The sequence below is a fragment of the Narcine bancroftii genome, chromosome 4 (assembly GCF_036971445.1).
Source record: "Narcine bancroftii isolate sNarBan1 chromosome 4, sNarBan1.hap1, whole genome shotgun sequence".
NCBI classification, from domain to species: domain Eukaryota; kingdom Metazoa; phylum Chordata; class Chondrichthyes; order Torpediniformes; family Narcinidae; genus Narcine; species Narcine bancroftii.
The window spans coordinates 194378619-194400504 of NC_091472.1; the positions used below are offsets into that span (position 1 = coordinate 194378619).

The following is a 21886-nucleotide window of genomic DNA, read 5'->3' on the forward strand; positions in this document are numbered from 1 at the left end:
CACGAAGACATGTAAAATTATGACTGGGCTAGACAGGTTAGATGTAGGAAGGATGTTCCTATTGCTGGAAGTCCAGAACTAGGGATCAGAGTTTAAGGATAAGACTGAAGCCAATTAGGATTGAGGAGAAACGTCTTCATTTGGAGCTTGTGGAACTCCCTGTCATGGGAAGTTGTTGAGGCCAGTGCATGAGATTCATTCAAAAAGGAGTTAGATATAATCCTTCTGGCTAAAAAGTTCAAGGGGTATGGAGACACAGCAGGAAAAGGGCACTGAAGTCATAAGATTAGCCATTATAATGAATGGTGACGCAGACATGCAAGGCTGAATGGCCCACTCGTCCACCTATATTCCACCATTCTGTGATACCTGATCAACATTTTCATGGAACTTTTATCTGCTCTCCCTTGACATCTGATGCTTTCATGGAAAACAACCCAAATTTGTCCAACCTCTTCCCATAACGTGCACCCTCTAAACCAGGCAACATCCTGGTAAACTTGTGCTCTTTCCTGCTTTCCCTTTCCGCCTGCACTGTTTACTGTGTAAATTCTACCCTGATTTGTCCTCCCAAAGTGCAACACCTCAAAATGCCCGAACACACTAACATTCTCCACCCTGCTGCTACGATACTCCATGTCTTTGGTGAATACTGATGCAAAATAGTCATTTAATGCCATCTCCACTTCTCTGACTCAAAGCATAAATTCCCTCCTTTGTCCTTGAGTACTCCTCTCTCCAAGTCAAGTCAAGTCAACTTTATTTATCGTTCATACCATGCAGGATGAGATAGTATTTCTCCAGGACCACGGAGCATATTTACATAGATTTACATAGGAAAGTAGTTAACACATTAAAATATTAAGACGTATACACTGAAATCAATGATACACTATCCACATCTGTAGAGGGAATTCAGGAGCTTGATGGCTTGGGGGAAAAAGCTGTTTCCCACTCTAGACGCAAGGACCCGAGTGCTTCGGTACTTCCTACCAAATGGTAGTACGTGTTCTCAATGCTAGGAAGAGGCTCCCCAATGGTCTTCTCCACTGACTCCACTATTCTCTGCTGGGTTCTGCAGTCCGAGGATATGCAGCTTCCAAACCAGGCGGTGATGCAGTTGCACAGGATGCTCTCCATACATCTCTGTAGAATGTAGTGAGGATGGAGGGTGGGTGATGGACTTTCCTCAACCTTCGCAGGAAGTAGAGGCGCTGCTGGGCTTTCTTGGCTATCGAGCTGGTGTTGAGGGACCAGGAGAGATTCCCACCAAAGAACTTGATACTCTTAACGACCTCAACAGTAGAGCCAACAATGGTCAGGGGAGTGTGGTCATGTGTTTTCCCCCCCCCACCCCGAGCCTTCCTGAAGTTTTTTTTAACATTCAGATACAGGTTGTAGGCTTTGCACTAGTTTGTTAGTGTCTGCACTTTGTTCCTGTATACTGCCTCCTCATTCTTACTGAAGAGGCCCACCACTAATCATGTTGTTAGGGAACCTGATGATATGGTTCGAGCTGTGTTTAGTTGCACAGTCATGAACAGCAGTGGACTAAGCTCACAGCCCTGGGGGGCCCCCGTGCTCAGTGTGATGGTCTTGGAGGTGCTGCTTCCGATCTGGACTACTGGAGGTCTCAAGAATCCAATTGCAGAGGGAAGTGTTTAGATTCAGCAGGCTCAACTTCCTTATCAGGTGATGAATGCCAAGCTGAAGTCGATAAGCAGTATTTGAACATGTGAGTCTATTTTTCAGGACCAACTCCTGCTCATATTATCTCGCTAAGATATATGGGCAAGAGTTGGTCTTTCTGTCCACTGTTTGCTCTGCCATTCAATAACATTTAACTGTGGATTCTGCTCCAATTATCTGCCAATTCCCCATAGCACTTAATTCCCCTATTCTTCGAAAATGTGTCCATCTGTGTCTTGTTCACTCGATGAGCCCTGCTCTACTGCTTCCTTGGGCAGAATTTCCTGCACAAGTAGGTCTTCCTTAACCTTGTTCTGAATCTACTCCCATGAGATATGACCAGGGGCTCAAGCCTGAGGCATTGATCACCTTCCTAAGGGTGTTGCATCACCTGCTGAATTTCTCCAGCACTTTTGTGTATTTCCCTGAATCTTGAGGCTATATCCCTGTCTCAGTGGAAGCAGCCTCTCTTCTATCTTGCCTGTACATAGGAACATAGGAAGTAGGGACAGGAGTAGGCCAAAAATGGCCCATCGAGCCTGCTCTGCCATTCAATACAATCATGGCTGATCTAATTATGACCTAACTCCACCTACCTGTCTTCTCCCCATATCCCTAATTCCTCTATCATGTAAAAATTTATCTAACCGAATTTTAAATATGTTTAATGAGACAGCCTCAACCACTTCCCTGGTTAGAGAATTCCAAACATTCACTACTCTCTGGGAAAAACTATTTTTCCTCATCTGTCCTAAATCTACTCCCCCGAATCTTGAGACTGTTTCCTCTCGTTTTAGCTTCCCCGGCCAGCTCAAAAAACCTTCCTACATCTATCCTATCCATACCCTTCATAATCCTATATGTTTCTATAAGATCTCCTCTCATTCTTCTGAACTCGAGCGAATACAATCCTAGATGATTTAATCTTTCATCATAAGCCAACCCTTTCATCCCAGGGATCAACCTAGTAAACCTCCTCTGGATCGTCTCCAAAGCCAGTATATCCTTCCTCAAATATGGAGACCAGAACTGGACACAGTGCTCCAGGTGCGGTCTCACCAGTACCTTATACAGTTGCAACATTACCTCCCTACTCCTGAATTCAATTCCTCTAGCGATGAAGGCCAACATTCCATTTGCCTTCTTAATAACCTGCTGCACCTGCAACCTAACTTTTTGCGATTCATGCACAAGCACTCCCAAGTCCCTCTGCATGGCATCATGCTGTAGTTTTTCACCCTTTAAATAATATTCAGCTCTTTTATTTTTCTTGCCAAAGTGGATAACCTCACACTTACTAACATTGTACTCCATCTGCCAGACCTCTGCCCACTCATCCAGCTTAACTATATCCTTCTGCAGACTCTCCACATCCTCATTACAATTTGCTCTTCCACTCAATTTGGTGTCATCCGCAAACTTGGCTACACCACATTTTGTCCCCTCCTCCAAGTCATCAATGTAAATGATGAACAGTTGTGGGCCTAACACTGGCCCCTGCGGCACCCACTTACCACTCTCTGCCAACCTGAAAAACTCCCATTTATCCCGACTCTCTGCCTCCTGTCAGACAACCAATTTTCAATCCAGGCCAATATACTTCCCCGGACTCCACTTTCCTGTAACTTACTGAGAGGTCTCTTGTGCGGCACCTTATCAAACACTTTCTGGAAATCCAAATATTGTAAGGTAAAAACATCATGAGATGGGAATGTGTAAGGAGTTACCCTGCCCTGTACAGGGCTGTAACAAGATGTAAATGCATCCTTGTACTTACAAGATAAGAGAGACATTGATGGATTGAGAGGCAGGAAGCTAGCAGGGAAAGGATAGCAACAGTTTTAGTCATTGGACAAGTAATGATATGATGATGTTCTAAGCATGTATCCAAGGGTATAAAAAATCACCATTTTGCTGATAACGGCAGAATGCATTCTCCGACTAACCTGGTTGGTCGCAAGTGTTACAATCCGGTAATAAAGAACAAAGAACCCTGATTTCGACTCAGCCTGGTGTTTGTCTCACTCATTCATGAACAAAGCAGACCTAACAATATACAACATCAACCTGTTCCCCTCTATCCACCGCACCCATTATATCCTCAAAGAATCCTAACAAGTTTGTCAAACAAGATCTTCCCTTTCTAAAACCATGCCGTGTCTGCCTTATTGAACCCTTACGTTCCAAAAGTTTCACTATTTCATCTTTAATGACGGCTTCAAGCATTTTTCCAACTACAAACGTCAAGCTAATTGGCCGATAATTTCCAGTCTTCTGCCTACATCCCTTCTTAAAAAGTGGCGTGACATTTGCTGTCTTCCAGTCTGCCGGGACCTGCCCAGAATCCAAGGAATTTTGGTATATGACCACCAATGCATCAACTATAACTTCTGCCATTTCCTTCAGAACCCTTGGATGCATATCTTCAGGACCAGGTGATTTGTCTGGCTTTAGTCCCATTAGTTTCTCCATCACTACTTCCTTTGTAACAACTATTTTATCAAGGCCCTCCCCAACATTCGCATCCTTAACTCCGCACTTGGGCATGCTGGGCGTGTCTTCCACCGTGAAGACTGACACAAAATATTTGTTGAATGCCTCGGCCATTTCCTCATTTTTGGCTACCAGTTTTCCTTTCTCATCCTCCAAGGGTCCTATGTTAACTCTGGCCACCCTCTTCCATTTTATATATTTATAAAATTTTTTGCTTTCTGTTTTTATATTTTGTGCCAATTTACTTTCATAATCCTTTTTCCCATTTCTTATTACCCGCTTTGTAACTCCTTGTTGTCTCTTAAAGTTTTCCCAATCTTCCAGTTTCCCACTGCTCTTTGCAGCTTTGTACACCTGCGCCTTTAATTTTATACTCTCCTTTATTTCTTTTGTTAACCACGGTTGATTTTTCCCTCCCTTGCTGCCCTTTTTCCTGACTGGAATATATTTTTGTTGAGCATTATAAAATATTTCTTTGAAAATCTTCCACTGTTCCTCAACTGTTTCATCAATTAGCCTGTGCTCCCAGTCCACTCTGCGCAATTCCTTCCTCATCCTATGGTAATCACCCCTGTTTAAGCATAATATATTAGTTTTAGATCTAACTATTTCCCCTTCCATCTGAATGAGAAATTCAATCATACTATGATCGCTATTTCCCAGATGGTCTCTGACTATTACATCATTTACTCTACCTATCTCATTGCACAACACTAGATCCAGGAGAGCATTTTCTCTTGTGGGTTCCTTAACATGCTGCTCAAGAAAGCTATCGCGGATACATTTTATGAAGTCTTCTTCCAGACTCCCACGACCAACTTGATTTTCCCAATCTATGTGGAAGTTAGAGTCCCCCATGACTACAGCCGTATCATTATTACATGCCTCACTTATCTCTATTTATTTCCTGTGCCACTAAACTACTGTTATTTGGTGGGCGATAGATAACACCCTTGTTTCAGCATCATGCTGAAGAAGATAGTAAAAAGGGTTGGTGCAAGGACACAGCCTTGCTTCACGCCGTTGTCAATGGAGAAGGGTTCGGAGAGCTCATTGCTGTATCTGACCCGACCTTGTTGGTTTTCGTGCAGTTGGATAACCATGTTGAGGAACTTGGGGGGGGGGGGCATCCGAGGAGTCCGCAAGCATCGAATCCATGCTGCTGAAGACCCAACTGCGCTGGGTGGGTCACGTCTCCAGAATGGAGGACCATCGCCTTCCCAAGATCGTGTTCTATGGTGAGCTCTCCACTGGCCACTGAGACAGAGGTGCACCAAAGAAAAGGTACAAGGACTGCTTAAAGAAATATCTTGGTGCCTGCCACATTAACCACCGCCAGTGGGCTGATATCGCCTCCAACCGTGCATCTTGGCGCCTCTCAGTTCGGCGGGCAGCAACCTCCTTTGAAGAAGACTGCAGAGCCCACCTCACTGACAAAAGACAAAGGAGGAAAAACCCAACACCCAACCCCAACCAACCAATTTTCCCTTGCAACCGTGCCTGCCTGTCCCGCATCAGACTTGTCAGTCACCAACGAACCTGCAGCGGACGTGGACATACCCCTTCATAAATCTTTGTCCGCGAAGCCAAGCCAAAGAAAGAAGAAAAAAAGAAGATAACACCCACCAATAATTTTTTCCCTTTGTTATTTTTTATCTCTACCCAAATGGACTCAACATTATGCTCTTTAGATCTTATATAATTCCTCACTACTGCCTGGAGCTCATCTTTGATTAAGAGTGCAACTCCACCTCCCTTACCATCCTGTCTATCTCCTTGCACCACCTGATACCCTTGAAAGTTTAATTCCCATTTAGGGTCACCTTGTAGCCATGTTTCCGTGATGGCTACCAAATCATAGGCATGGGTACCGATTTGTGCCTCAAGTTCACTAACCTTATTTCTAATACTGCGGGCATTCAGATAAAGTGCCCTTATGCTCTTTGTCCTTTTAATATCTAGTGACTTCTGTAACCTTTTCTTTATCTGTATCTTTCATAATTTTGTATGTCTCTGTAAGATTTGCCCACTTCCCCAATTCCTAAACTCTAAGTACCATCCCAGGCCACTTAATATCTCCTCATAACCTGATGAGCCTCCTCTGCACCCCCCCCCCCCAAACCGGCACTTACAGAAATTGGTAGATGCTGGATAAGCGAGTTTTACAGTTACGAGACTCATTCTTATAATGCCTAACTAACAAGTCTACATGAAGAATAAATGTTTTAAAAGACAAAATAAAAACTATGAACAAACTTCACTTGCATGGATATATAAACTTTAAATCAATTTACTTTATTTTCAGTCACTTTCTTTGAAAACATTTAACTGTCGCTACATCTACGGGTTCCTCCCCCTCCACAGAGCCTCCCGAAAGATGAACAATAACATCACAATTACCACCTCCTCATCCAAGTTTCAGTTAAAGCATCATTAAATTACAAAAAAATATACTAATAAAGATAGACTCTTACTAAGCAGGGATAAGGAGACGCTTTAAGAGAGTCACCCCAACGGTGAACGGCATCATCCTGGGCGACGCCATTTTATTCAAACACAACTTTATTCAAACAGCTGCTACAAGCAAAGCCCGACCAAGGCCCTCAGCTGGCTGGATATTGGCTCCCCTCTTCACCAAAGGTTGATGTGTTATTTCAGAAAGCATCTACTTTTGCAATTTTAAACTTTTAAGATTTTATTTATTCTTACTTATTTTAAATGTTTGTTTATTTATTTTGCTCAATTTTATTTGTCTGTTGCTTGAGGTTGTCAGTTGCTTGAATTCTGGATAACAGGGTTTTTTTTTTTTACTGTATATCCATTCTCAAAAAAGGAGACCAGAATTGGGTCTGCAGTGGTAGGTAAATCGAATCTTATCAGAACCTTGCCAATGTGATCTCACTTGTCATCAGATCTCTTCTACCCTCACTCCTGGAAGGAGACAGTTTTGGACAGCCTCCACCTTCTGAGTTACAATTCCTGAGCATTGTTTGAAACACAAACACACCCTCTTCTCTCCTAACTCTACCCATTCTTTTACCCTTCCCAACACGGACATCTCTCCTGCCCCCTTTTGGTCTGCTGCATTTCAATAAAGTTGCCTTTCTCATCCCCAAAGAACACGGATCTCCTCACTTGTTCTGGAGCTGCAGCTACGGCAGGTGTTGGGATGTCGAGCTAAAAGGTGAAGTTGGGGTTTGGCAGCATCGGTGGAGGGCAGTGGGTCCAGTGCATGGGTTTGTAAAAATTGCACCTGAGCCAAATTGTCGAATGATGACGAGTTAGTTTGCCACTGTCTGATATCCTTATTAATGTTTAGATTTACTTTACAGTGAATACAAACAGAAAAGCAACATCACTTTTCACAGCAATCACACTGTGTCGTACCGTGAATATCGACGCTACTATTTCTACCCTGACGGGTCGGCTGGAAATGAAAGTGACAAACTTGTCCTGCCCAACATGCTTGCCTTGGTAGGTTATGAGTTTCGTCCCAGTACCTCATGTATGGATAACAATTATGTATGAAGAGGAGCAATGCAGCAAAAGTCTCAGGGTTCTGGTAAGGACCCCCAGCCCATGGCAAAAAGTTTTATTTTGTATATAAAAAAAAGTTATTACAACCTGGCCTCGGGCGGTATGGACCAAAAGGTTTTTGTTCGTAATTTTATCCAAACGATAATCTGTTTGCCATTTCCCTTCTTCATCACGTCCACATTGAGCTGCTTCAACCATTCGAGATCGCAGTGAGTTCCAGATTCTCATTGAGGTATAAACGTTCCCTTTCGGCGGAAGTGTCTAGGACCAGAGGGCATAGGTTTAAGGAGAGGAATTTTGAGGGGTCTGAGGAAGAAGTTGGGAGGAAACTGCAACATAGCCTAAGTGGTTGATGGAGATACAGGAATCTTGAATCACTGAGATCTAGAAATCAATGTGATTAGTAGCTATTGTTTCTTGTTAGGCCCTAATATGTTACCTCCTATGCTGAGATATTTTTCCCTTTTTAAATTAGCATAGGTGGGATGAAACACGCATGTGATTGTAATAAAAACACAGAAATGCTGGAGGAACTCCCAAATTTTTGTGTTTTTTTTTAGTGGAGGTAGATATAGATGTTGGGCCAAAGGATCTATTTCAGGCTTTGACTTTGAGTCTGCAGACTTTCTTGTTTAATTTTACTGCCTCTATCCTATTTATCCTTATCCATAGTTCAATGAGTTACCCCGAGATTCCTTCTCATTCTGAATTCCAGAGAGTATTATCCCAGGTGACTCCATCAATTAACCCCATCATCTCCAGAATCCACCTGGTGACTCCAAAGTCAGTCTATTCTTTCTCAAGCAAGGACAGCTAAACTGCACACAGTTCGGGGGCAGCCTCACATGTACCCTATACAGTTGCAGTAGGACCTCGCTTACATTCAATCTCTCTTGAAATAAAGGTCAACATTCTGCACCTGATACCAAATTAGGTGGCAGGGTGGTAGGTGCTGAGGATACAGAAAGGCTGCAGAGAGACCCAAGTAGATTAGAAGAATGGGCAAAGAGGTGGCGATGAAATACAGTGTTGGAAAGTATACAGTCATGCACTTTGGTAAAAGAAAAAGATGGACAAACTAGAATTTAGCTGGCAAGAAAATTCAAAATTCCACGATGTAAAGGGACTTGGGAGTCCTTGTGCAGGATACCCTAAAGGTTAACTTTCAGGTTGAGTCAGTGGTGAAGAAGGCAAATGCAATGTTGGCATTCATTTCTAGAGCCATAGCATATAATTAGCAGGGATGTGATGATGTGACTCAGTAAGGCACTGGTGTGACCTCTCCTGGAGTTTGACCTCACCTGGAGCAATGTGTATTTGAGAAAATATGTGCTGGGATTTGGAGAGGGTGGGGAGAGTCCTTGAGGATAGAAGCTGCTTTCTTGAGATACCACCTCTTGTAGATGTCCTCAATGGAGTGGAGACTGATGCCCTCAATGGCACTGGTGAAATTCGCAATTCTCTGCAGCCTTTTCCTGTCCTGTGCATTGGCCCCTCCACACCAGACAGTGATGCCACCAGTTAGAATGCTCTCCATGGTACAACCTTTAGACATTTACAAGAGTCTTTGGTGATGTTCCAAATCTCCTCAAACTCCTTACAATATATACCTGCTGTTGAGCCTTCTTCATGACTGCGTTGACATGGTGGCACCAAGAAAGATCTTCAGAGATGTTGAGATACAGGAATTCTTAACTCTCTTCACTGCTGACCCCTTGATGAGGACTGGTTTGTCTTTTCCTGGTTTCCCCTTCCTGAAGTCCACAATCAGTTCCTTAGTTTTGTTAATGTTGAGTGCAAGCTTGTTGTCCAAGTTATTTGCAAGGTAAAATGTTGAACAATGATCTGAAATGTACACAACTTGTTACATCTTGCAAAAAGAAAAATAGAAATTTGTACCTATTGTTTCTTGTTAGCCCCCAATATGTTACCTCCTACGCTGAGATATTTTTCCCTTTTTAAATTCCTTCTGAAAATCTAAATGTTGTGCAGTCACACAATGGAAACAGACCCCCACGACCCATGCTGTTTTCCAGCATTTTGTCCTTGGCCTTCTCTGTCATAGTGGTTCAAGGGCTCATCTAAACATTGTTAGCGTGCCTGCCTCCACCATTCCCAAAGGCAGTGTGTCATGGATTTGTCCTCTAATTCCTTCTTGGTCTCCCACCCCTTACCTTGAGCCTGTAGCACATGTTCTGGCAACTAGAGCTAGAATCTATACTCCTACTGTGTCCTAAATAATGTTTTACGATTTAAAGCATAGTCTCCCTGCTCTTATTTTCCATACTTTGGCCAATCAAAGCAAATAGTGTATATGCTTTCTTACTTGTCTATCTTTAAAAAAACACTGAAATGTGCAAAACAGTACAGTAAAACGTATGGGAATTGGTTGATACTGGATAAGTGTATTTGCCGATTGCTTGAGACTACGTGTTGTGTGGTGGGCGAACTAAACATGAGGCACGCCAATTTTAAACTGTATTTTTAAAAATCTATTTATTTCCTGCAATTTCATTTTGTTGGTTGCTTGATTCCGGATAACAGGAATTTTACTGTATTTCGATGGCCCAGAGCTGTTAGACTTTGCCTGATTGCTGCATCACAGCAACCCAGATAGCTGAGTTCCTGCCTCGCATCTCCAGTGACCTGAGTTTAGATCTCCCTTCCAATGCAATCTATATGGACTTTTCAGTTCTCCCTGTGACTGTGTGGATTTCTTCCCACTTCCCAAAGGTGCATGGGTTGATAGGCTGTTTAGTGACTCATGTGTAGGCAAGTGGTGGGGAGTTGATGGGCCTGTGGGAGAATAAAATGGGACTATTATGGAGGACGTGTGCTTGGTCAGTGCAGGCTTGGTCAGGTTAAGTGAAACATGAAAGTCTGCCGGTGCTGTGATTGTAGTGAAAAGCACACAGTAAATGCTGGAGGTACTCAGCTGGTCTCGCAGCAGTTATGTGAGGTAAAGATATATTACCAACGTTTCGAGTCTGAGCCCTTCTTCAAGGTGTAAGTAAAACACAGCAGGGTCTCAGAATAAAGGCTGAAGAATGGGAGGGAGAGGAGTCCAGACCAATGAAAGGTGTAAATGGGATGATGATAAGAGGAGAGGTGAGAATTTATTTTGGCTGAGAAAGGAGTCAGGGAAGAGAGAGAGACAGAAGGACCGAACTGGGACCTGCTTATGGTCAATGGCACTTGATTTACTTAAATTTTTTTTCCAAGTTCTGATATGCAATATTTTAATATTTCCTTTACAACAATTGCTATGATTCACAGCCCTCCAGTGAGGCCCACCACACCCTTCCAAACCAGTGGGAACTCGTATATATTAGTGCAGTGGTGCAGCACCACAAGACATAGGCTTTATGTCAAGAAGATTATTTAGATGCTTCTAAAAACCCATCAACATCTCTGATTCCACCTGTCTCTCCTTTAGTGCTTCAGGTGCTCTCTGGATGGGAAAGGTCCCCCTCCGAACCTCTCTGTCTCATCCTCTTACCCTAACTCAGCTGTTCTCATCCTTTCTTAGGCTAACTCTCCCCCCCCCCCCCAATTCTCCCATCTCTTTTGTAAAACAAAATCATGTAAAATTTTCAGCATATATGTAGTTGTCAAAAATTAATATAATACTACAAATTGCAAAGGGAAAAGAAACTAAAACTACATTCATGATGGTCGATATTCCCTCCCCCATTCAAAACTTCTCCCCCAAACCTCCCATCCTCAAAATAGTTAATATAAAGATATAATATAGTTATATAAAGAAAAATAAAGATATTTCCAGGATTGCACAGAGGGATGATGTCTAATGTTGTGGTTCTTTTGATGTCCAAAAATGAGTCAGGAAATGTGGGAAATTCTTCAGAAAAGTTTAAGCCTTTATTTGCAAATGAAAGCTGAGACAAATCAAAGCCTGGACTCTGAAATGCCTGTTGCTATGAGACACAGCCCTTTTTTTAATACAGATTTTCAGTTACTGTTAATGTTTGACTTTGATTGATGTTTTATGCCAATTAGCTCATCCTGTTCTGTTTCTTGGTCGTGGTTCTCTTATCTCTTCTCCTTGCGCTACACTTATCCTCTTGTAACCGGCCTGTTTCAGAATAAATCACTCGCCACTATGGTTCCCCCTACCACGTCCTGTCTAACTTCTCCTATCTGATCTAGTGTTACTCCCCTGACCTCATCCTGTTTTAATGCTTATTCTCCTGGTGCCTGTAACCACTATTATTTCCTTAGATTTGAATGTATGACCTTGATGTTTTCTCTCTGGACTTGTGTTTTAAAGTTAGTAGTTTTGTGTAACCTTGGGGATGAAGATGTTTTCCCGCTTTGTGTTTTAAAGTTAGCAGGTTTTAAATCAGCAAATTCTACTTTTCTACGTACTGTGGGAGTTACTTGATTACATTAATATTTTCAACAGTGTAATTGAAGTACATAGTAAATTGTTACAGAGTAATGGATGAATGAATACATAATGAATAGTACCTAGGTATATTTTCCATATATTCCCCCCCTTTGAGACCTAAATGGTCTCACATAAAGAGAGAAGACAAAGGTCAGATTAAACTACTGTAGCTTTCCCTAAAACTGGGTTATATACTGTTTTTTGTGCTCTGATTTCATATTCTCTCTCCCACTCCCTGGGTCACTGAGCCAAAAACCTGTCCTTGAATATCTTGAGACAGGGAAAAAAAGGACCCAGGTGCCCTTACAGACTAATCTCAGCCGTGCTACACTCTTCTTGTGTGTCTTGTACGTCATGCAGATTATAATAGTACATCATCCCTCCCTCCTTACTGCACAGTCACCAAGTATCTGCCAGTGGGATTGTCCAAGTATCCCACTCCTTCCCCCTTTGAATCGAACCCTGGTCTCTCAGGGAATCTAAACAGAGAACTTGTCACGTATTTCTTATCTGCACAGCCTGCATTCCAAAGCCATCTATTGATGCTGTACCAGTTCGTATCATTCATGGAGCCACTCCTCAATCTATACATCAGGCTTCCATTTTGTGTTTTAATTCACTTTGATACTTCTAAATTATTTTAATATTCACTTTAATACCACATTCCTTTTCTTAGATTTGACTTTTGGCTTATAATTTTTAATTAGCTAATATCACAATTCCATGCAAGATATATGACCTCCCCCACCCCTCCCCACCATGACTCTCCAAATATTCAGGTTAGCCAAGCAAGCCATCCATTCTGCCACTCAGTCCTTGTCTAAAACTGACTAACTGATTATGAATATCTTGCATCGTCTCTGAGATACTGAAGGATTCATCTGTATCCTTTGTCAGGCACATATCCCCTATAATCGAGTATACACCACCCTGGGTAGCAAACTGATAATCCACTGCATATCTTGTTTGTTGTGAGAAGAGCCTCAAGTCTACCAATTCTCAATTAACACCCTCCAACCCTGACACTGTCTCATTGCCCAACGCCTTTAAGCCACAGATGAGATGATTGCGATTCTTGGCAGCCACAACCCCAGCTGATCTTCCAAAGGATATGGAGCCGAGGACTCCCCATCTGAAGTCAGATCCCAGGGTAACAGGATTGTTATTGTCTGCACAAATTCCTTTGACATTCCTCGGTGATGATCCATCTTCTGATTCTAGCATTTTCTGGGCATGGGGCAACAAAAGGTCCTAATGTCCCAATGGCAAACAAGACAGGGAAGCTGCTTCCTGTAATACATAGGCTTTCTTTAACCGATAACATGCGGTGGGGTCTCAGTACATTTGTCGGTACCAATGTCTGGGGTGATTTTTTTTTTTCCTATTTTTTACTTTATATTTTTCTCCAGTGTTTCTCCTCGCAGCATCCCCACAAACCACCTAAGTTCCTCCTGTTAGATTCAAACATTCCTTCCTTAAACAAGTGCAGAAGTGTCCTTTCTTAGTCTCACAATCGAGTTCCCGGCAGTGTTCTTCTATACAAGGCAAATCACCTTTCAATTTTACTATCCCACATTCCCATCCCGTACCATCAAAACACACAGGGTAACTATTATTTAAGAAATATGCTGGCTGCTAAATCAGAAGTGATTGCATTGTAAAGGTGAGTACCCTGGCAACCTCCTCTAGTCATACTATCTATCTGATCAAATAAGTGTGGCTGGCTTTCTATACGCCTTCCTTAAGCTGCTTGGAACCCCTTAGGTGACTCATTAGCCAATAGCCCTAACTTCTGACTGGTGTAGGTCTTGTACATGAGGTGTAGAGGAACCACATATTTCAATTAACAGCACCCCATCCAATTAGTAGAGAGCCACAGATATGCTTTATGTGAAAATAAATGTCTCATTGTATACACTAAGAGTCTTGCATCAAGTTTCTCCCAGGTTTAGTATGGCTATACGACTGGAGATACCATTTAATAAAAGATGTCATGTTATATCCTGCTGCCATCCACATGTATATCTCCTTTTCTATAGTCCATTCTATCTCAAAATCCATTTTATCATTTTCTGTATGGACTAGGGCTGGGTTTTGAGGGGATACCTCCCGTTAAGTTGGTTAGAATATGGGAATAGATTAAATAGCTATAAACATTAATCTTATCAACATATAAGGAAGACACATTTAAAAAGGTATTATGCTGTCAACAAAAATTCCTCTTTTCAGTCTTGACTCTGGTCTTCAGTTCAAATGTCAAGGTGACAAGAGGAATAACAATAAAGTTCTCGTGTTGTGTGTGGGCGTCGCTTTTTCAGTCTGTTATAATAAAAGTCGGAATGTCTTAGCTGGGCCTTTTTTCTTAAGTCTGTTTGGTGTATCTAGTGAGGTTGTCCTTCAAGCATTACTGCAGTCAATGTGTGTGATAGTACAGATCTATCACCAATATATATAGTGTATATAGTTACAGTATCTAGACTGTGCTTACACCGATTGGCTGAGAGCTTAGCCACGCCGACTGTCTGGGCCTTAAAGGGTTGTGTCCCTAGCCAGGTCGGATCATTCCGGACTGGTTGGCCACCTGTGAAGAGCTCCTGTCTTTTGCTAATAAAAGCCTTGGTTTGGATCAACAAGTCTTTGATTCTTTCGACGAGCTCTACAATTTTATTAGCAAAAAGAAAAAATAATTTTTTTGAAAGGGATGGAGCGTTTGACTCGGCCAGAAAAACTTGATATCGACCCACAGTCAGCTACAGCCTTCAAAGCCTTTAATTTCTGGCTGCTGAACTTTGAAAACTTCCTGAGATTCATTCAGGTAGAGGAGGATAACCAGTGTCTAACAGCATTGCTGTCTATGGTGTCCTTGAGAGTCTACGAGAACATCCAGGATGAGACCACTTACATCGCAGCCATAAAGGTACTGAAAGAACTGTGATCAACCGGTGAACAGAGTTCATGCCCGGCTCGTGCTTGCGTCGAGGAAGCAACAGCCTGGCAAGTCCAGCAGGGCATATTTACAAGTATTAAAGGCGTTGGGCAAGGACTGTAACTCTGTGGACAAAACTGCTGCCGAGATCACTAGCGACCTCGTCTGGGATGCCAATGTGGCCGGGCTCCGATCGAACGAAGTGAGGCTGCGCTTGCTCGAGCAAGGGGTAGAAAAATTAGAGGACGTGGCCCGGATTGCATTCACAATGGAGGATGCAGCCTTAAAGTCCAACAAGTTCTCTAGGGACTGGACCCCTCATTCTGATGTGAGTAGAGTGCCCTTCTACCCTACCACTCCCCGAGATACTGACGGCCTGTCGTCTGCTGCTACACTGCCCCGTGCGAACCCAAAATGTTATTTCTGCGGGAGGCACAAGGACAGCAGGTCCCAGTGCCCAGCAATAAAAGCCAGGTGCTAGAAATGCCTTAAAAAGAGCCACTTTGCTGCAGTCTGTAGGTCTAAAATGGCCACCGGCAAACACAGTGCCTCGTGTGAAGCCCAACTGCCACTATCCCATTCAAACTCTTCTTCCCCAGAGCTCTCGTCCAATGAGAGCGAGGGCTCCCCTGCACAGCAACGCCTGATGTCACGGAGACGCCGAACCCGGAAGGGGCAGCCCACCCTCGCAACCATGGTGTTGGCCCGCCTTTCGCCCCCGTGCGGAACACTCGACCCGGCCTCGGTCCCAACCGTGGCAACCGCAGCTGCTGCCGCTGCCACAGCCACCCCCGGGGCCGACGCTACCGCTGCTGCTGCCCGCTCCCTGTCTGCCGCTGCCTACGCCGCCGCCGATGCGGCCACCACAACCGATTGGGGACCCGCCGCGGCCAACCAGGTACTCACCCTAGCATCCATCGCTGACGACAGCCGGGGCCCGACTGCCGCGACCGACGACCTACCCACCGCCAACTGTGAGCAACTACAAACCCCCCAATCCAACCTTTCCCAACTCTTTATTCCCAAGGCCCCGTGCCGCAACAGAAGGACCAACAGCACCCCGATGACCCGGGCCACCCTGCTGACAACACGACTGGGGAATTGAGTGAAGGAGCGGTCGCACCCGACGAGCCCGCTGGCGACACCACTCCAGCGACCCCAATCCCGGCACCACGGCGGTCACGCCGGATGGTCAGACCCCCTGACCGCTACAGTCCTTAACCTACCCCTTCCTTTCATTCTCTCCCTCATTTTTTTTTTTTCCAGGGTCAGTTCTCCAAGAAGAGGTGAATGTGATAGTACAGGTCTATCACCAATGTATATAGTGTATATAGTTACAGTATATAGACTGTGCTTACAGCGATTGGCTGAGAGCTTAGCCACGCCTACTGTCTGGGCCTTAAAGGGTTGTGTCCCTAGTCAGGTCGGATCATTCCGGACTGGTCGGCCACCTGTGAAGAGCTCCTGTCTTTTGCTAATAAAAGCCTTGGTTTGGATCAACAAGTCTTTGGTTCTTTTGACGAGCTCTACAATGTTATTACTGGGACCTGAAATTGTCCTTTCCAGCGAGTTCCCAATTTCTTCCGATCCAATTCTTTACCAGAACGTAATTCTCAGGTTTGACGTTAGGATATTCACCTCTTTGATCTGTAGATCAGCCTCCTTCAAGTGTGTTTGTTGTACCTGTGAATGCATCTCTCAAAAAAGGTTTAGTTAGATTACTCAAATATTTGCTTATGTCATCACCTAATGATAATAAATCCATCCCTACTGGCGGTGCGGGCTTTGCTCACTAAGATGTCCGTGTTGGCAGTCCATGGACCATCTCTGCAGCATCTCTGACTTAGCCTGTGGTCTCATCTGCATTTAAAACAATGCTAGGGGAAACACGTTTTAGCCAAATTTAGCCCTGTTTCCTCAGTCAATTTGGCCAGTAAAGTTTTTTTTTACCATTTGCACATTCCACTATTCCTGCTGACTGGGGTTAGTGAGGGCAGTGGAACCACTGTAATCCCCAATTCCTTTATCCAATTCAACCCAGTTACTGCTGACAACTTAGTCAATTTATTCTTTAAGGACCCAGGCAAATCAACAATAACAAGACAATACGTATTTAAGTCTATAAAATCAATCCATATACACTCAAATGGGAGGCATTCAATTTCTTTACTGGGATTATTCTGTAGGCAGCTAATACCTTCCTTCCTTTGGAAGGTCCTACTGTCTTAGATTAGTGATGTGCCCCTCCTATGCCCCTTCTCCTTGGTCAATCTACATTATTGCATATATATAATTAAGTAGTGTTATGGCGAGCTCTCCACTGGCCACCGTGACAGAGGTGCACCAAAGAAAAGGTACAAGGACTGCCTAAAGAAATCTCTTGGTGCCTGCCACATTGACCACCGCCAGTGGGCTGATATCGCCTCAAACCGTACATCTTGGCGCCTCACAGTTTGGCGGGCAGCAACCTCCTTTGAAGAAGACCGCAGAGCCTACCTCACTGACAAAAGGCAAAGGAGGAAAAACCCAACACCCATCCCCAACCCACCAATTTTCCCCTGCAACCGTGTCTGCCTGTCCCGCATCGGACTTGTCAGCCACAAACGAGTCTGCAGCTGACGTGGACTTTTTACCCCCTCCATAAATCTTCGTCCGCGAAGCCAAGCCAAAGAAAGAAGTATGAGTATAAGAAATTGCATTTGGTACAGAAATTGTCCAGCAGGGTGGTTCATATTTCAATTTCTGCCACACCCCTACTGTCTATTTACAGAGCTTAATGAAATGGTAGGAGTGTCCTCCTGAATGTGCTTCATCCCCATATCAGGCAAGACCGGTCTATCCAAGCAGTTCATCACTTCTGAATAAATGGTGAAGGGACTGTTTATAACAGCAGTTTTTGCAGTGGCTTCTGGGTGAGCACTCCCAAAAGATAAAAAAGTACTGGTATGGGCATAAATATTCCTTTCCCTATTATGTAGGGTCTTACAAGGGCAAAAATTCAAATTCCTGGGGAAACTGGATGATAGAAGGCAGCCATTTTCATTTCTGTATTTTTCACAAGGCAGTTTTTAAAAGGCCATCGAGTTAACAGTAATACACTCATAGAAGGTCAAATGAATTCACTAAGGGAAAGGTTCATTGTGGCTCAAAAGTGCTTGAGTCGTTTATTGTCAGGAGAGATGCCCCTAAATGTTGGATGTATTTTACTCTAGGTTTCAAAGGTACCTCAGCTCTCTCTCTCTTTAATACTTGGCCCAGGAGTCTTTGCCACTCTTCTAGGTTGTTATTGGTATCAGACCAGTTTCAATTAGTTTTAAACAATGTTGCAGTTTATTTAAAAAAAAATTATTTCTTCTCTGTGATTCCAAGAAACACTGCAGAAGTGGAACACCATTTCTTCATTGTTTCTTTTAAAGTCCAACAACGTGAAATTGCTGCATGATTGAAGCTCTCTGGAAGGTACCTTTCAAATGACTTTTGGTTCAAGCTCTTAGTAACCCCCTTCTTCCTCATTTATGCACAGTCTTTCAAGTGTGTTTTTTCCAAAATGAGCAACAATTTTACATCAAAGCTAGGTCAGAAACGTTGCTAGTGAGTCACAGGTCTGGTCACTGTGGCTGCTGGGTTACATATGGGGGTGGCCTTCCTCATTCTCATCATTCTGCAAGAATTGGGTCGCCCTGCCTGACATTGGGTCCCCGGGGTTTTATTTCTTCACCTTCTGTTTGTTAACCATTTAGCATCTGAGGGAATGTGTCGCCATTTTAATCGTAATGATCATCTCTTTAATCTGAAATGCTAAATCAGGTTCACATCCTGTGATTGGTGCTGGTCTGTTACTTATTTACTTTTAATTTTTATTACACATCTTATGTGGAGAAAAGTTTAATTTCAGCCTTAAAAAAATATACTGCACAGACAGGTCGGGAGCTGCCCAATCATGATGAACTTTAATATTCCAGACGTGTGATTGAGATCCCCACCGATTCCTTCCCTGCGGCTCCCATTATCTCTCCAGCTCTTATTCTTTTTTCCACGGCCGTATTACTGTCATTATAAATTCTTCCTCCTGCTCCATGTAATTGGAACATGGACGGAACCAGTCCCTTTTTTGATATATCATTACCTTTTTAATCTCTACCATAAATTTCCCTGGCCAACCCTTTCTGGCCTACTGCTCAATTCCTACCTTTTTCTGAGTTGTGCAATTCACTGTCCAAGTTAGATTTCTACCATACTTCAGATATACATTGGCTGTCCCGGGGTCCCCACATCACTCATTTCTGACATTTACCCATAGGAGTGTTTACTCCTGATTTATCACACACTTGTCCCATGTTGTCCTTTTGTTCCTCTGCACCCACTTCAGGGTCCTGACCTTCGCATGGGGGGATTTCCCCTCTTAACAACCAGTCTAAGGCAGGGCATCAGAACTAGGACAATATGTTATGTTTGACAGTACTTTTATCCCAACACCGGGGAAATCCTAAACCCCTTATCCTCTCTGTGCTCGGGATGTGACACTCGTAGTTCATCTGGAGTCTGTAAGAGTTATGCTATAGGGAGGGAGGAATCAATTGATCTAACAACTTAAGAGAAGAACTGGGAAAGTATCCCATGGGCCCATTCTTTAATCTTTAGATGCAAGTTCAGCTGGTCACTGACACCATCCAGTAAGTATTCCTCAATCTTGGACTCCTGGCTGGTTTGCCAAATGTATTGAAATTGCCACTTCCCGATGCAAAGAACACAGCGCATAGAACTGGTACAGTTAACTCTTTATTGGACACCAAGTTAACCTGAGAGAACCCTTTCTGCTTTCAGCCTTGAAAGCAGTCTCTGAGGACTCTATTCAAAAAAGGGATGCATCAACTTTTATACACTCAAAAAAACAAGTTGAACTAAAAGATTACATCATTATTCTATATACAAGGTAAATCAGACCCCCTTGTGGCCCCCTTCTCTATATCCCTGTATCGGTTGAATAATAAGAACATTTACTCCACATAATGTAGATTTCTTTTTCTGACTCTCCTCCTGTTCAAGCTGTTTCTCCAGTTTTTTTTACTTTCTTCTTTAGTTATCCTCCCTGCCTGACACACTTTACCCAGTTTATCTCCTGTCCTGAAAACCTTCAGTATCTCCACCTCCTGCTCTGTCTTTCATTCTCATTTTTCAGATTTATCTTTAGACCATATAATCTTTGATCAGAACTTCCATTCCATTTCGTTACATATGTTGATGGTGCCTTCCCTCGGCCACTGGGTTGACAGCTTTTTTGTTCTTTTCTCCCATTTTTCAGGTTCAACTGCAGTTGCTTTATTCATTGTGCTCTTTTGTTCCGCTCACTTCATCATTCAGTCCAGTCGTGGTCTTTATTTCTGTCCTGTCCACTCTTTGCAGTTACTATACTATTTTCAATGCTACTTCTACTATTTCCCCCCCGAACACTTTGTGGTTTTAAATTGTCCAATTGATCCCAATTTTACTTGTTCTGCCTGTGCAGACCCCTATTTACCTCGGGCTGTATCCGCAGAATGCCTCATCAGTGCAGACCCTTATTTACCTAGGGCGGTATCCACGAGGACTTACCAACACCACATGGAATTTTCCTTCAAACTCTACCCCTTATTACTACTCATGCCACTTGCACAGTTTTACGATTGATTCTCCGAGCCTCCTTTTAGGTCAATTTGTTGACAGATTTTTTGGATCGGAGAGACCCTCTGACTGTCGTTTGGCATTTTTGTGTCCCCGGACACCTCCTGTTCCCAACAGATTTCAGCCTAAATTTAAAGCGAAGACTTCTTATCCTTTTTGTGGGTGGCCACCCTTTATCTGTTGCTTCTGAGAGGATCCCTAAGGGGCTGGGAAGCACTCTTGATCAGCTACCTCTTTCCTGATGAGTCTCTTTCCGACCCTGCTTGCAGTGCCAAATTCTGTTGTGGCTTTTTGATGTCCAAAAATGAGTCAGGAAATGTGGTGAATTCTTCAAAAAAGTTTAAGCCTTTATTTGCAAATGAAAGCTGAGACAAATCAAAGCCTGAACTCTAAAATGCCTGTGGCTATGAGACAAGGCCCCTTTTTTTAATACAGATTTTCAGTTACTTGTTAAATGTTCAACTTTGATTGATGTTTTGTACCAATTAGCTCCTCCGGGGTTCATTTCTCGGTCGTGGTTCTCTTATCACTTCTGCTTGCGCCACACTTATCTTCTTGTAATCGGCCTGTTTCAGAATAAATCACTCACCTCTATGGTTCCCCCTACCTCGTCCTGTCTAACTTCTATCTGATCTCCTGCTGGACTTTAAAAGAAACAATGAAGAAATGGTGTTCCACTTCTGCAGTGTTTCTTGGAATCACACAGAAGAAAGAATTATATTAAAAAAAACTGCAATGTTGTTTAAGGCTAATTGAAACTGGTCTGATACCAATAACAACTTAGAAGAATGGCAGAGACTCCTGGGCCAATTATTAAAGAGAGAGAGAGAGCTGAGGTACCTTTGAATGCTTATTCTCTTGGTGCCTGTAACCACTATTATTTTCTTAGATTTGAATGTATGAGCTTGATGTTTTCTCTCTGGACTTGTGTTTTAAAGTTGGTAGTTTTGTGTAACCTTGGAGATGAAGATATTTTCCCTTTTTGTGTTTTAAAGTTGGCAGGTTTTGGAGTCAGCAAATTCTATAATCAGCCAACTTTTCTACGTACTGTGGCTATTACTTGATTACATTAATATTTTCCATAAACAGTGTAGTTGAAGTACATAGTACATTGTTACATAGTAATGGATTAATTAATACATAATGAATAGTACATAAGTATATTTTTAATA

At 43.1% G+C, this 21886-nt stretch overlaps 1 protein-coding gene across 17 annotated transcripts in view; it reads left to right on the forward strand.

The window, feature by feature from the left end:
* Nucleotides 1-21886, forward strand: part of scarb1 (scavenger receptor class B, member 1) — a 217008-nt gene that overhangs the window by 16798 nt on the left and 178324 nt on the right. For 13 of the 17 annotated variants that reach the window (XM_069933456.1, XM_069933460.1, XM_069933458.1 and 10 more), the window contains one exon: nucleotides 7515-7656. The exons of 3 other annotated variants lie outside the window; for them this stretch is intronic. In XM_069933456.1, the coding sequence (XP_069789557.1) occupies nucleotides 7515-7656 (142 nt within the window). Of the gene's footprint in view, nucleotides 1-4089; nucleotides 4125-7514; nucleotides 7657-21886 lie in introns of those variants that run through there. One more of the 17 variants, XM_069933459.1, reaches the window with a different exon arrangement.